Raw genomic sequence first — 17046 nt, 5'->3', positions numbered from 1 at the left:
AGCAGATCATAACTCTGATCAGGAGTATGTTTTGAAATTCAAAAATAAGATATCATGATAAAAAAATGTAGAGAAATGGCTTTCTTGGAATAAGATCCTAAATTAATGGCCTGACTTTTAAAATTACTGACATCTTTTCCTTTTACTAACTTTATAGGACCTCAGCAATTTTGAAAATGAGAGCATTCATTCGAACTCCTATATTTAGGTCTAAGAGCCTGTATTTAAGCATCCATGCTTGAAAATCTTGGCCAGAACCTCTCTTCATTCACTTTTGAGGAAAGTAATTTAGGAAAATAAATGTGTGCTCTTTACATATGGTTTACTTTGTCAGATAGTGTTCTGATCTTAAGACAAGTGGAAATAATTTAATATATGAAGATCTGCAGTTTTCTAAATAGAGTGCTTAAAACCTAGAGTTTCCACTTCAAGGGAAATACCCATATTTTGAAATTACATTTTACCACATTAAGACATTAGTGCATCAGCATTTTCTATGTAGCAAAAACCGTGAGAAGTTGTAGTTGGTAAAAATTCAGATTTTCAAAATCTTTGAGGTAAATTAGATTAAGTGTTTATGGACCTTGTGAGAAATTCTGTGGCTATCTCAATACCTGCTTCTGTAGCACAGAAACAAAGATGTGGGACTCAAGAGTTCAAGGACTGCCTATTCTGAAACCCAGGACACTAGAAACCTTGATTTCTAAACATACTAATTCACAGGAAAACTGAGAATTTTCCAAAACCCATTAGTTTTGCAGGAGAAGTTTATCACAATTGCCATATATGGACTCATATTATTCCATAGTTGCAGATACTGTCACAATTTACAGTGCAGTGATTTCTAGCAGTAGAAGATATAAACAGCCTCTACCATATGTGGGGGGTTTAGGTCTTTTGATGTGCCCAGTGAAAACTGAGTTATATACATTAAAAATAAGCAAAACAAAATAGCTGTGCTTTGAGTTGGTTGGAGAAGTTGAAGTCAAAGGAAGACCACCTTCCATTTGGAGTGAGAGCAGAAGAGGCTTCTTATGCTGGTCATCACTTTCTCCTAAGACTTGATTCCAGGTTCCTTTCAACCTAACAAGTGGGTTGCACAGGAGTCCTTAGGCTCAGGAAATTGGAAACAACCTGTTGGGCCATCTCATTAACTATAGATTTGCCTCTGCTGTTGCTGGAAAGCACAAATTTGAAATCCTTTTCATAACTCGATCTGTCTTCACAGCAGAAGGGAGTTTTTCTTTAATCAGAGCATCATATTTTCAGTTTCATGCCACTCAATTTCTACTGGCAATCTTCTGTGTCTTCAGTTGCTCGTTGAACTTCACAGACCACGTCACCTTTCTTTGTTACCCAGGGGAGGTATTCTCAGACCTTCCTCAGAGGACTTGAGCATCTCCCACTGCCTTACCCAGAGTTTCCTAACTGTAGCTGCTAAATGCTGGTGAAGGAAAGCTTTCTGCATCACTATCCCTTAACTTACCATAGGAGCAATACAGTTTCATTTCAGTTTTATAAAGTTTATATCCCAAAATGTCTCTCTTCTGGAAGACCAGTGGGAATACAGGAATAGCTTTCACTGATACCAAATGGTACAGCAAAATGTCCAAGTCTAATGAAGTACAGCTTTCAGTGGAATCCTTCATAATATCCTGGTTGTCACCCATGATCCTTAGAGCCAGTGATTCAATATTTTGGCAAATAATTATGACATCCTTTTCACGTATTTCTTGAGGAAGATCTCTCATCTTACAGAATCTTATATATCTTTTATGGTGGATGTTGGTTGATCTTTAAGCTTCTAAACTTGTTTCATAAACCCTTTGAAGCAATCTTTTTCTTTTAGGCTTTGCATATTGCAGGCACCAGAAGAGGTGAAAGATGTCATCTGTGTGTATGCTAGTACTGTTATCTTCAGAAGGTCTTCCAGCTTTGAGTCTGTGCTCTCTTGGCTTCTAGCACTATGCTAAACCTCACATTTCACAGAACTAAAATCTCATCTGGACTGAAATTTTCTGTGGCTGATGCACATTTAGTTGTAGATGTCATCAGGTCTCTATACTGTTTTGAGGATATATTTTTATAAGTGATAATCTTCTGCTTTGCCTCTGACACACACTTTCCTTCCAGCTGAATTTTTACCACAAGGCTAGCAACTTGAAAGAGATTTCTGTGTGGGAGTACAGCTACTCCTTTTTTCTTTTTCCCAGTAGGAGACGAACTAAAGAAAATGTCACCCACTTGGTCCCATTTAAGTTTCATACACTCTGGGTCATTCAGATAAGTATAAACTGCTACTGAACATCTGAGTGTCTTTGTGTCTTGATTTTTTTCATTTCAACTAGTGTGTTTCATCTTGAAATATTTTATATCAATTATATTTAACTAAATGATAGTTTGAAGGAAGACAGAGTTTTCTTGTTTTTAACTGATTTTTTACTCTTCGCATTCTACTTTGTAGTATATAAATAAATAACCCTGGAAAAATAAAGGAAAAGAAATTACTGAAAAACACCAGCTGGGAAATAGTTCTACCAGAATTCAGACTTAGCCCCTGCTAAGCAGAGGGACCTGTGTGGAATGTCTATGTTGACATTCAACATCTATTTGTCTTGAGATACTGCTTTGCCTGTACCCAAGGCCACTGGTGTTGTACTTTGTTTCCCTTGGCCTTGGCTCTGCTAATGATATGTATTTCCTGATCCACTGCTATTTTCCGATTTTTTCTTGGCAAGGTGCCTGGTTACTGCGGAATCTGCATGAGCCAGGATGTCCTCTTCTACTCTCCTGCTGGGCTGGTGAAGCAGATGTAATTGCTGTGATCCCTTTTGCTTGGTAATGAGACACTCAGCAGCTGGTAGTTTATGCCTTTCCCTCTCCCCTCCTCCCGCCAGGGCAAGCTGGAGATTGTTGGAAGACCTTTGTCATTTTGGAAAGCTTGTTGTGGCTTAGTGTTTTGTATATTGTTAAATGCAGGTCAGCTGTGGGTTTATTCTGCCATCATGATTATCTCATATATAAGGCTTCTACCCAGCCCTTTTCTTCTTTTCCTGGAAGCTTGTAATGTGAGCCACAACATCCTTGAGGCCAACACAGCAGCTTCACTGGCAACCCTGGGTGTTGGGTTGGATCCTAACACTGCAAAATCCAACCATACATGGCTTCTCACAATCTCTTGTTTCTGCTGAGAGGTCTGTTATGACACTATGGACCATTATATGTGTTTTTACATTTTCTTGTAGACTTTGTTCAGTGGGAAGCAGTATTACTGATCAAAGAAGGAAGAGAAACATTAAATAAGATGACACATATTGTTCATTAATGCAGGAAATGGAGAAAAAAATAACCATCATCTTTGGGTTAAGCCCCAAAGTGTAACTGGAAGTACATTGTCCTGCACTGGCATACGTTTCCTCACTTCTCATTCACGCCAAAGAATGTAGTAGCATCAGTTATCTTTCACCTTAATCAACATCTGAAGCACCTTTTTAGGTGAAAAATATCAGTTAACAAGTACACCCATTTAGCTTTGTAAATTTCATAGAAATGTGAATCCACTATTCCCCTCTAGGGGTTTTGAGGAAAGGTTAAGCCAATGCCTAAGTCTAAACTACTGTCTAAACTGTTTTCTTAGTGGCTTTTGCAAATTCTCTCCTCTGCTGACAGGGAAAGTTGCTAAGCTAGGGATAAATGTAGAAGACTGCAATTCATGACTAACTTCCACTGGCAGGTTTTTATACTCCTACCACAGAAGTTAAGATCAAATTTTACTGCTTACAGTCTTTCAAAGAGGTAGGGAGGTTAAAGGATTTGAACAAGGTATTTTTAATGTCCAAGTTCACATTACTGTAGAAAAATTCATACACTTTGTCAAACCATGCCAGTCTTGCTGATACTGGCTTCACTCGTCTTGTTTTGAAGCTTTTCAATTAACCCAAGTCCTGTAACTACAGAGGTGAGTACAAATATGGTGTTTGGAAGTAAGAAGTTTTCTTTCTTCCTGCCTTTCTGTAACCATCCCTCCCTCCTAGGAACAAAGATGTGGGGAAGTTTGCAATCTCCATTCTATTCACTATGTGCACTCACCTGAAATGTTTTAACTTTGGGCTTCTGTAGAACAGCTGTTGATTCCGCAGGTTTCCTTTGTAGAAAAGATCTATGTAAAGTCAATGGTCCCAGAAGTTCACCTCGTTGAAATGATTATTTTTTAATCTTCCCTTCCACCTCCACTTCTCCACAGACAACTGTTCCTACCACAAAGATAAGTTACCAGGTTGACCTAGAAACTGAAAGCAACCACTTTCACAGCTCAAGCCCCCAAGGGAGATTAACTTGGCCTTCTTTTAAGGAGCCAGTAGAAGGGACAAGATCTTTCGCTGTTACAAATCATTACATTCCGCTGAAATCAGGGGATCTGTGTTTGTTTACAACCACCCAGAAACTGATTAAGTACTTTTATTATTGTCACGCATGTTCAAATTTTAAGTGTCTCAGTGTTCTGGCCGCAGAGCAGGACTCTGCCAAACATGCTGTAGGCTTTAAACTTGGCATCTTAGACACAGATAAAGTTTTGTACATTCTTATGTTGTCCTTTAAGAACAGGAATTAGGAACCTTTGAACTAATGCATTTCTCTCCCTTCTCATATTAGGCGAAACCCACTCCACTTTCACCTCATCGCAGATGCAATTGCCAAACAGATCCTGGCAACTCTGTTCCAGACGTGGATGGTCCCTGCTGTGCGCATAGACTTCTATGATGCAGATGAGCTCAAGGTAAAGACAGACATACACAGGTGTTAGTCATGTACTTCTGATTTCATATCATCCCTTTTCTATTCATTTTTCCTGACTGGTGACTTGCAAGTGAGCCACTGGCTAAAATATTCTCCATGACTGCAACTAATTCCAACTTAGAGGAGTGTAACCCCAGTTACACTTAACTGGAAAAGACTACATTTCTAAAATCAGTGCAGTTTCTCTGCTAATGGAATAAGTTGTTTGGCAGCTTAGAATTTCACCTGCTATCAGGAGGATTCTGGCTGTCCATCTGATCACATTTGGTTTTTCTAAGGAGACATCTTGCTAGTAGCAGTGGTGGATCCTAAGTATCTTAGTCAACCAGTCCAAGTCTTTACTGAAAACACTCAACTGCCTTGGATTCCTTAAGCATGGATGTGTAACACCGTAAGTACACACACTTGGACAAGGTCTCAATACTACAGTTTGAAACACCTTTTTTTATCTGGATGCATTCTCAAAGAAAATGAATATGAAAAGAGTTCCAAGGGGGAAAAAATCACTTCCTCAAAACATAAAGTAATTATCTTTTCATAGTTACAAAGTTTAAATTAGAACACGGAGGCACAAGCATTGATTTTGAGCAGCATGTTCTTAGCTGTGGAGGTAGAATGAAGTATTCAGATTTTAACATTTGGAGTTGGTGGCAATAATTTGTATGACTTATCAGACTGTTCTGAACAGCACCCTGAAAGAAGCTGAAAACAAAATTTAGCAAATTGCTGTACTAATTAAGGGATAACCACAAAGCACACCATGTTGTAGAATCTTGAATACAGAAAGTTTTAGTAGGAGTTGAAAAAGGGAAAAAAATATCCTTGAGAAAAATACTTCATTTCTAATTTTTTTTAATTTTTATTGGTTCCTCTAAATGAAGCTATAAGCTGATATTAACCTAATTAGCCAGAGATCTCCCTTCTGTTTTTCATAGCTTCGTAGGAAAGAGGAGGTTTATTCCTACAAATCTTGTATGTGTCTATGTTGCATGTGCTTTTCTGCAAATTGTAGGATTTTTAATTAGCCTCTCATCTGGGTAAGACAGACCTCTTACTGTTTTCCTTCTGGTCATTTGGGTACGGTCCAATCTAGTTAAGTAAATAATAACCAAGAGAGCTTACTTTAGGGATCTCTAACTTGCTGATTTATAGGCAAAGCACTATGCAGATTGAAGGCTACAGAGCAAACTCTTGTTTTTTCCCTCTGTCTTTGCTCAGCCTTAATTTTTATATGACTGGTGACCCCAATCAGCATTTGACTGACTTGCACGTAACCCATGGGCTTTAGGTTGAGGACCACTTTCACACTGGATGCAGGTGTTGATGCATAAATAGATCTTTCCCGGTTTGTTCGAGCTCACACTGCTTACCAAGCAATTTCCTTGATTTCAGTAGCCAAAAAACACAGGATATAGTGCTCAGCATTGGTGACTGTGACAGACACTGCCAAAGAAGACCAAAGAGTTGCAAATACACCAGGATTTTTAAAAAGCCAGGTATGATGCTGGCTCATATCCAAATCATTTTGCAAGTTTTAGCAAAGACGGAGGAGCTGTTTACAGACAGCTGTAGAAGCTCATCTCATTTGTTTCCCACATAGCCTCTAGAGAGGATTTAATGATTGGTTTGGGTTCATGTATTTCATCTGTACTCTTGGGAGCTATATTGTGCTGCCTGGTGTTAAGAAAGCATAGAGCTGATGCTGGAATGTTTACTAGAAAGTCTATCTTTCTCTAGAGTGATCTGTGAATCCACAGTTACAGTATATACTGTGTTTCAGTTTAAATTACCCTCTGCAGTTCTTTTATTCAAAACCTGTAATCAATACCAATTCCTGACATTTAAAAAGGTTTAGGCTGTACAATAGCATGAGAATTTTCTGCTTAGATTTCATTCACCAGTGTTCAGTGGGTTTGGGACACGTTTTGGCTGCTACAGAAAACATTTCATTTCATGTTTGGTTTTTCCCCACTGGGTATGTATGAGCTTCCAGCTGCCTCCTTCTAATGCAGCAGGAGCTGGCATGTTAGCTTAAGCCCTTAAGTCGTAGGAAAAGTCCTGCTTGTACTTCTGTTCCTGCTCAAACAGTGGAAGGGAGCACGTAATATTAGATCCTCCATAAATAGTATGGATGCTTTTTCATTTTCAGGTTGCTATTTAGAATTCAGGCTATAGTGTCCACTAACATGTTAGTTTTTTAAAAGGCAGAATTTGGAGACTACAATATTTGGCAATGCTTCTTAAAATATCCCACAGTTCTTAAAATATGTGCTGTATAGCTTAGGGTTAGAGCAACCAGTGTCCTGAAGGAAGGTGTAGAAAATTAGGCTGAGCTGTGGCTGTTGTTTTCTCTCAGGTTTTACAGAACTGGATGCTTCATTGCAAGAAAGGGAAAAGAAGGTACCACTGATTATATCAGAATTTCTAGGGCCAGCAAACAAACATACCTACTTTGCTGCTGCAAACTAAGCATGTCAGATGTTCCTTTCAAAATTTAGAGAAGACTTATTTTTCTTTTGCGAGGTGACACAGCTGTTCACATTCATGTTGCATCACAAAGAGCCTGCATTCATTCTTTCCATAGAAGCAGGTGCTGCCAAACTAACAGCAGCCTGGTTGGAAGGGGACTGGAGCACAGGAAAGAATGGCCAGGGAAAGGTGTATCTTTTCTTAAGACACCTGATAAGGGATGGGGCAGAAGAGAAAGAGACTTGAGTGTGGAGCTGAGCCAGAATAACAGCACTTCCAGGAAAAGAGTCAGACACAATTGAGAGAGGAGCTTGCTGGATATATTTCTTGAAACCAGTTAGTTTGATGATTTTAACAGTCAGTTTACTAAGATGCTCGTTAACTTCCCCCAACATAACTTGGTCTGTCTCCTTGCTAATAACTACAAGGAGATAGATGGGTGCTTAAAACCTCTCCCTCAAGTTACAAGCTGTTCAGGTTGTGAGCTTTCTCCCATTAGCTAAACTTGCTACCTGCAGTTAGTAGTCAGCAATAAGCATCCTGGAAGTGTTGGCAGCTGATAGTGGTGCCAGTAATTGAACTATTCCATGGCTACAGACTTCATTCTTGTTCTACTCAATATGGCCCACACAGAACTCTTCCAAATTTATGTGGTCGCATATGGCTGTGACTACAATCTAGAAAGTTACTTGGCAATGTAGATTCACTTTATATGATCACTTTAATCATGTTATTCAGCTTTGGTCCAAATGCAGTAGATGTTCCTATTACAGCACTGCATCCCATAAAATATCAGGAAGCTAAAAATTGTCTTCTTTGAACATTTAAAGGAAAAAACATACCTGTGAAACATTGATCTAAAAGACCTGATGCTGTGACTTGCAAATATCAGGCTGCAGTATATTGGGTTTCTTTCAGTCTTATATGAAGAAACTCCAGAACAAACTATTGAAGATATGTAGCATGAGCACTTGGCTTCTAGACTTCATTGTTTAATGGGGTAAAGGAAGTATAGGCATTAAACCCATTGTGATCTGCACTGTCCCAGAGCAGAAGGAACAGCCAATAAAACAGTACTGTACCTGTGATGGGTGCAATACAGGTGAGGTGAGATTGTTTTCGCAGATGTTGCCTGACAGACTGATGACAACATCATCAGGTGGACTGAAGAAAGCAGAAGGGAGAATGAGAACAGTTACCTGCTCTTCTGTGAGTAAATCTTGATGGCCCAGATAAGCATAATCTCTTCATCACTGATAAAGCAGAAAAACCATCTCCTTTAAATAGTTTAGCCCACAAATGTGCTGCAGTTGATTTATGAACTTAAAAGGATGGTGAATAGTTTTTTGCAGTAGATGAGCATTTGACCTGAAAGTGAAATGCAAAATCCTCCATACTTGCTGCATATATGGAAAATTTTACAGCTTTTACTGTTCCTGAAAACAACAGACCCCAAATCTGACTACCAGTACTGCATTAGGTGATTTCATATCAGAAATGTTGTAGCCTGCACACTCAGTCAAAAACAGTGGTCTGATCTAGAGAGCAAAACCAAGCTGGGACAATGTGTGACATAAAGATCACCTAACTTTAGGGCCGATACTTAAATTACGAGATTAGTCACTTCTTAGACACTTCCATCTAAACTGTAAAGGCAGTTCACTAGGTCAGATGTTGACATTATTTAAATTATGAGATTAGTCACTTCTTAGACACTTCCATCTGAACTGTAAAGGCAGTTCACTAGGTCAGATGTTGACATTATTTGGACAGATAGATGGACAAAGGGCTGTGAGATATAAGCAGAAAAATAAAGTTTAATTCTTTAATTATAATCATAGTGTAACAGGGTCTCAGAGCTGTGCCTGTGTGCACTCGCAATGCACTCAAATTCCCAGAGTGGTCCAAGAACTCTTAGGCTTGTCGTCTGCATAGATGAGACAAAGGGGCTGCTTTGAGAAAGCATACCAAGTTGTAACTAGGTGATTGATTGAACTGCTGGCCATCTGTACAAGAAGTATTTGACAGCTTGCTACAGGAGCTATCCCAGTGGGAATTTCAGACACCTCTTGGGTTTGCCAAGGCAGCCCCTGCTGTGCCTAGACCAGTTTGTATGCTTAAGCATGTTGATTAACATCCTGGGTGAAGAATCTGGTTGTCCCAGATATTCACAGACAGTTTCTGCTGCAAAGTTAATCAATTGTGTAAGAGTGAGACAATAGAAACAGTTCCTACGTGTCTAGAAATGATCATGCAGGACAATCCTTTGTATGTACCTAAGATAGTTAGGTAATGGTTTGTGTATAGGTTAAGGTAATCTGTAGTGATGTTTTGCAGTGGTCATGTAGGACCACAGGCCAGCTGCATTACAAAAATTTGGACAGAAACATAAGTCTCACTTAATCAAACGAAGATGACCCTGCAAGGACCCTTACTATGGAGACTCTCTTTACCATCCAGACAGCAACCAAGTGTTCTGGCCCATTTTATTGTCCATACAAGAATTCTTTTAAGTCAATAGCCAAATAATGTTAGATGTTTTAAAGTATGCTCTGATTAAATGTCTTTGCAGCAAATTACACCAAAAGCAGCTCAAATGCCATGAAATCTTTGGCTACCAGCAGAAGCTTTTTCAATGAATGACAGCATAGATAGGGCTGGAGGTTTTGTGCATCGCCATATACCAATATTGGAACCATGGTCAAGTGAATACTTCCAACAGAATGGCAGATACTACCTGCTGAATGTGGGAGAGAGGGACCTGAGTGGCAGCTGTGAAGATGTGAGAGTGTATTTGATGAACAGGTTTTTCACACCAACTGCAGAAGGTGACAGTGATAGCAGTGTTGGTAAATCCTTGAATAACAAAATTGGTCAGCATTCTCCTGAATTCTACCATCTTCCTGGTCAAGCAGTTGCAGAGGTAGCCATCCCTAACAATTTATTTCAGAGTAACAGTGACTAACCTGTAACTATCAGAGATTGTAACGGTTAGACTCTATTTGCATTGCACTGCATGCAGATTATATATTGTTCAAGGGCAGTGCATGATTGTTTATCTGTTAAGTAGTTCACTGTATGCCTCAGAGGCAAACACACAAAGTTATAAAGCAGAAGTACATTACTTTACTTGCTTTCTTTTCCACTTCATATACGAGATCTAATTGTTATTAATGCAATACAGAATGACACAGCATCTGTTTGTGTTTACATTCATTAACACAGTGGTAAGTATTCAATTAAATTGTTTCTACAGCACTGAGGTTTTGATCAAATACTATCACATGTTATAGTGGGCTTGCAATCCTTCTGTATTTCACCAGTCTTTCTATAAACTGGTCTACTGCATGTCAGTGAAATAATAGGCATAGACTGCTGTTTCTTCCTGCCCTTTCCCCTTCTCTTCTTTTTTTTTAAATAGACAAATTTAAGATTTTGAAAACCAAATTCTATAATCAAAACATTGTACAGATCTTTACAACTTCCATGGCTTAGTTTTAGATTTGAATTTCCATTTAATAATTGAGACTTTGTGTATTTGGTAATGGACATATTGAATACTAGAGTTGCGAAGTCTCAGGTAATAAAATATGCTTGTGGTTGTGATGCAAGAATACCATGTTAAGAACAGAGTCTTTTATCCGTGTTTTTTAGTACAGATGACTGGACATTAACAGACCAGGTTTTGTAAGCCAGGATATTTTCCTTCAGACTGTTTGGGAGGAAATGAGTATCCACCAAGAAACAGATAGCAATTCAAACTGCCCAGCACAGTGGAACCTTTGTGAAGTGGTCAGAATCTATCTGTGCAAACTGAGTAGCCTAAGCAGTACTTCCTCTGCCCTCCCAGTCCCTCTTCTGCACACAACAGAAAAAAAGCCATGCAACATTACAGACTTTTACTTAGATGTGTTTTCTGTTATTATTCAGATCTAGAATGTGAAGAACGTAATATTACATAAAATCAAGCTTGGTCTTAAAATTCTGTCTATTCTAAACAAGTAGTCATGAAAAAAGTGCCGTGAAAATTGGCGAGACTGGTCAGAAATTGGTTTTGGTGCCGTTTCTGACTTCCAGCAGTTGTCATCTGCTTAGTGACATCTAATTTTCATGAGCAGCCTCATCTCTTGACTGTTTTTATGGAGGGAGGCAAGATACCAAATGCGGAGTAGCTTTTTGCAGATTTTTATGTAATTTCTGTTTGGATTTACAAATGTTGTCAGTTAATTTGAGATTTGGAACTGTAAGAATTTAGTGTACTGGGATGAAGCTGTGCAATGCAAGGCGGTGCAGTACTTCCTGGGCCTCTTTCAAGCATCTCAGTCAACCTACTGTGTCCTACTGTGGAGTCCTTCCACTGCTATTCCAGAAGAAAGCATCATGCCTGCCTTTGTAAACCCCCTATACTTTCCTGCTGTTGCCGATGCTTTTAAAAAACATTGGAGTTCTTTGTTAGTCTTATAACTTATTTCTAATTGTGGTGGGCTTCTCTGTAGCTCCACCTTTTTCTTGATTCTAGGGAAAAACAGTACAGTTGCTCTGTCCTACCTCCACCAGGAAGCCAGAGTAGCTGTTCTTTGTAACATATGTGCAGTGAGGAATAAGGAGCCAGCTCCTTTCCACTTACATCACCCCCATTTGTATCATAGTAGCTGACTGTGACATTTCAATAGCAAGGATTTCTGTTTGGCATTCAGCTTCTTAAACATTGCTCATTGCAGCAACATGTGCTGCATCTTCAGGGAAGGCAATTTTAGCAGAGAATGAGAAAAAGATGAAAAACTGCACATGGGATTTTCAAAAAATTACTCAGTTTGACAAAAATTAAAAAAGGTGCTCTGGAAAAAAAATAAAAAGACAGTGTCTTGAACCAACGGATGCAACTATTATTTGTGCTATACATCCCCATTACATTATTATCCCTGTTTTCGTTGAACATTATCATCCATCCATAGAAATGAAAGCATTTTTCTCTCCTACCCTGAGACATAGGGAAATTGTTTTAACACTTTGATCTGGGTGAGGGGTATAGGTTGTATATCCCCTCTATTGCTGGGGAGAGTTAATGGTCATCCTGTGCTCCAGCACAATTTCTTTTCTTGATACTAGCAGATAAAAAGCTGAGAAGACATATGACTAGATCTTAGATAGTCTTAGGTCTTAATGGCTTTTCACTTGCTCACAAGGATACCTGCCTGTCAAAAGGCATTTGATTACTAATAGAAGAACAGCAGTGACTGTCCAGGGCATTCCTAGTGAGGATGTTTAGTGATTCTTGCTTTTAGGTTTACAAAGAACTGACATATACATATTTCCATGCTTGACTGATAAGCCAAAAAATTATAGCAGGCTGAAAGGACTCCAAGAATATTCTTGATTCACCACTAGGGAGCTGAAATTGTTAGAATTCATAATCTGTAAAGTACTTGGCATTGGCTTGTTTCTGAGAAACTACTGAAATTCAGGAAGGTGTTGCACAACAGTTCAGATCTGAGCTACTTCCCATGGGGCAGTTCAGCAGGCATTATAGGCACAAAGTATTCTGAAGGACTAGGGCTGGAATAGTCATTGTTGTAGGGGAAAATTATGTTCATCTTGCCTGGACACACCTTTTTGTATGACACTTTTTCACAGCACTGGAAATGACAAGTTGTGCTGTGTGCCTGACACAGCTCAAGGAAATGCTGAAGTCACTCTTCTTATAGGTCTTCTGAAACCATCTCAGTCAGGGTAAGGGTGTTTAGACTGATTTGGAGATTGAGCACTTGCTTCAAAAGGGAGATATATAACAGCATTATTAATGAGATTCCACTGATGGTATTTCTTTTTGAGTCAGCTTGATATGAGGACATTTGAACTTCTGAATTGAAATTTTGTTTCTGTTAGTGGAGTTTTCACTTTTCAGGTCAAACTGACTTAATCCTGCAAATTTTTATTTTTTGAGATACATAGTAAAGTTATTGAGATACCACTGATAGTAACTTGACTTGAGTCAACTTGATATGAAAACATTTAAATTTCTAAATTGTGAAATTTCTCTTAGTGGAGATACAACTTTTCATATCAAACAATTCTGAAAAAGTTATATTCTTTAACCTTAAGTTGATCGTGTCTAGGTCTCACTCATTCAGAAACAAGGATGAAAACTGAATAGTTTTTTGATTGCTTGATAATTCTTCAATATACTCCATTATTTCAGGTTTGATCTGTTTCACAGCTGGATGGATTCCACAGTTTTTAGGTGAAATAGATGAAAGCCTTGTAAAATATCTCCCTCTGTATTGTTTTAATCAGGCATTTAGGATCTGTGTTCACCTGTCTATCTAACTGCATTTTTATCTGATGGTCCTCAGTGTTAAACTACAAAATCACATGGAATTAGGATGACACCGATGGTCTGAGCCCTTACATCAGATGTTTCAAGAAGTGTAAGAGCTACATGTCTGCTACATGGACACTTCCTTTAAACACTGCTCATCCAAATTCACTGTTATTTGAAGCAATTGACAATATTAAACCAGAAGCTAGGCAATAAACCAGACAGGTGTCATGAACTTAAAGTTCAGTATTTCTTGCTTTGAAGAAGCCCAGCTTTCCCAATAATGACTTTATTTTCTTCAGATTGTTTCTCTAGTTAGTGCTGCATTGTTTGAGAGACATCTTAGCTCTTTCTAATAAGAAAGAAAAAGAACAATTCTCCCTTCTCCCCCCACCATTGCATTCACTGCTTCTTGTACTAGGTTATTGTAAATTTGCTTGTTCATAATTGTAATACATTTTATCCTTTATTGTCCTTTTTATTCCAGATTTATTCCTGGAGCTTTTTAGTCCCCAGGAGTTTTGATCTATTGTAATACTTACCACTGGAGAAAAGAACACTGCTTCATATCATTTTTGTTCTCTTGAAGAAATAATTGCAATATAAGAAGTTCCACTCATCTGACCTCCAACCATGCAGTATGGAGGATGATTTGTTTTCCTCCAAATTCTTTACTTTTGCTGAAAATAAGAGAACTAGTAGTTCTTTATGGGATATAGAATTTATTACACTAGATGGATGTGTGTTCCACCTACTAACGGCCTCTTTTTTGGTGCAGCATTTTCAGCTGTTGAAGTTTTACCATTCTTTCTCATTCTTAAGACAGAAAAAGTGGAAGTTTAGGTCTAGAGAGAGGTAATTTTACTGGCGAGATACCAGATGGTAGATAGGAATTTTCTTCTGAGTAGAAGCATTAATTCCTTTTCTTGTATGTATTTGCTATTTTTTGACTTCTATTAGGATGTCAGAGGTCTGATAAAAGCTGCATTCCTACATCCTTTCCACAAATCATACTAGGACATCAGGAAAGGAAGAGGGTAGTCGGTGACGGGAACAGGCTCCCCAGGGTCATGGCACCAAGCTCTTGAACTCAGGTCATAAGACCAAACTTGAAGAAGCATCTGAACGACCTCCTTAGTCATATGGTTTAGCTGTAGGTAGTCCTGTAAGGAGCAGGGAGTTGGACTTTATGGTTCTTTTGAGTCCTTCCTACTTGAGATATTCTTTGATTCGTTCTTTTGCCACTCTGGCGGTTGCATTGAAATACTCATAGTTTTGCATGGAGACAAACAGGATAAGATCTTTCAAACAGGTGAGAAGTCATTCCCTCAGTATTCTGGGGGTTTGGTTGCAGATTTTTTTTGCACATGATAACTAATATTTTAGACCTTCAGTCTCAGGCCAGGCATTACTTGGTTAGCAAGATTCACTGTATCTGTTCTGCAGCCTTCTTTCATCATCCTTAAAAAAAGGACTCTTGCACAAATTTTCCAGTAGGGGAAAAAATATCATTTCAGATAAATTTTTGTCACTGAGCTGAGGCTGTTTTCTATCCTACATAACATGTATTATGCAGGATATGGTGCTACTTTTTATTCTGAACAGTGCATCTTGATGACACCTGTTTAATATCCTGACATCATGCAAAATACAGATTGGATGCCTCTGGACTTTGACCCCAAGAGCTGCATGGAAATTTGCCAGAACATATAATGGCTGCAGCTAAGGCGCATATATTTGCATAGTTATAAAGTTAAAAAGCTGACAAAGATAGTATTTTCATGGATTAGTATCTTCCCTGATAGATTAATACAAAGAGCTTGTTGATTGAGCTCACTAGCAATTAAAGTGGGCAATTGATCTTTCTTATCTTTCCAAACAGATGAAGTGCGAAGGCCAGCCACGAGTTACTTTTCAACACTGGGCAAATTCTAGCCAGCTCTACCTGTCTGTCAGCTTTTAGCAGAAAGCTCTGGCTTCCTGCCATTTTACCTAGTCTAGGTTGTGTGTCTCTTTCCACTCATTCACTGACAGGAATTTAAATAAATTGAAGAAGGCTTTCTCTTAACCTTTTAGGGAAGGCTTGCATTTTTGCTTGTTCTGGAAAGGTAGGACTGGGATCCTGGTGTTTGACTGGTTCTCACTGACTTCACTTGGGATGCTCTAACTCTTGTAGGTCCTCCACCGTGAAAACAGCTGTAGTTGAGGCCAAGGGCCCCAAAGGGACAAGAAACAGCACTAACTGAGACTGCACAGACTCTTCTGTTCTACAGTCTCATCTTGCAGAAATGAGTAGAGAAAAAAAAAAAGAGGAAATTCAGCATTTTTGAGATAGCAAGAAACAGTGGAGAAAATTTAGAATGTCCCAAATGAGAGTAAAGAAAAGTAATCAAAAGGCAACTGGCCATTTGAGTTTGATGGGGCTAAGCAAGGTGGGAGGAAAGCCAAATATCTCAGGGTAGGGAGATAATCCTCAAAGATCCCAGTAAGTGAATTATCTTTTGGCCATTTCTTTTCTGGAAAAGAGGTTTTTCTGAATGTTTTGTTACCTAAATGGCAGAGACAAAAAAAAAAAAAACAAAACCAAGGTAAATTTAACTTTATATAACAGTCTGCAGTTTCATCCACATAAAGTATGTTGGTTCCAAACACAGAGCATGAATTAGCTCTTGGCGCCCTCACTTAACTTTGTTATTAAGGAAGTTGTTTAGAAGAAGCATCCTTAAATCAGGTTTTTCCCACTTGTCTGCCCTTTTTGTGCATGTGTGTATTGGTGAGCGATTTGAAAAGAAAGGGGAAAAAAGGAAGAAAAAGAACCCTCAGCATCAATCAGACTGTGTTATGGACTTTGCTACCAAGATGAGAATTAATTTGCAGTTATTCTCCTTTGTAGTATGCTGATGCTGATTTGGGAGGTTTTGTTTGTTCTGCCTTTTTAGTATCTAATCTTCCTTTCCAGTTGTGGCTTGCTCCATAGTTTCTGCATTTGCTCTACATTATCCAGGACCCAGAGGTTCACATAATCATCCATTTCTATCTCAACGTTTCTGCTCGCTGGTGATTGTATCCAGACTTGTTGCGTGTATGTGTGGAAGATACCATCTGTTTCTTAATGTGACAGATGAGGCAGAATTCTGTTGAAGTTCCCAGTGCTTCTGTGATGAGTAAGGACAACAGCAGCAAAGGCTAGCAGAAATAGAAAAATAATTTTAGAAAAAATGTATAAATTCCTGTCTCCCTACAGTTGTTTCTTAGTGTGAGTTGTTATTATTTCTTGAAATACTCAGGCACTAGAAATTCTGAATCTAGAAAAGTTACCCAGCTTTGCTGGATTTCTGGTGTCCCTGACAACCATTCATATAAATAGCCAAGGACTTTTTGGCATTGAGGGGGGAAAATATCAGTATAATTGAAATCTGTAATCACGTGGGGAAAAGTTAAATTCAATGTTGAAGTTAAAA

The 17046-nt window shown here is 38.6% G+C and overlaps 1 protein-coding gene across 2 annotated transcripts in view; it reads left to right on the top strand.

The window, feature by feature from the left end:
- The window catches only part of LARGE1 (LARGE xylosyl- and glucuronyltransferase 1), a 216455-nt gene that overhangs the window by 65348 nt on the left and 134061 nt on the right, over nt 1–17046 (top strand). For both annotated transcript variants that reach the window (XR_011697439.1, XM_071551666.1), the window contains exon 4: nt 4654–4777. Coding sequence is in view for 1 of the 2 variants with exons in the window: in XM_071551666.1 (XP_071407767.1) it covers nt 4654–4777 (124 nt within the window). In the remaining variant the exon portion in view is untranslated. The remainder of the gene's footprint in view (nt 1–4653; nt 4778–17046) is intronic.

Source organism: Pithys albifrons, chromosome 3, assembly GCF_047495875.1.
Source record: "Pithys albifrons albifrons isolate INPA30051 chromosome 3, PitAlb_v1, whole genome shotgun sequence".
Taxonomy (NCBI): domain Eukaryota; kingdom Metazoa; phylum Chordata; class Aves; order Passeriformes; family Thamnophilidae; genus Pithys; species Pithys albifrons.
Note: the sequence above shows the minus strand (reverse complement) of the source record. Positions and strands in the feature narration are given on the sequence as shown.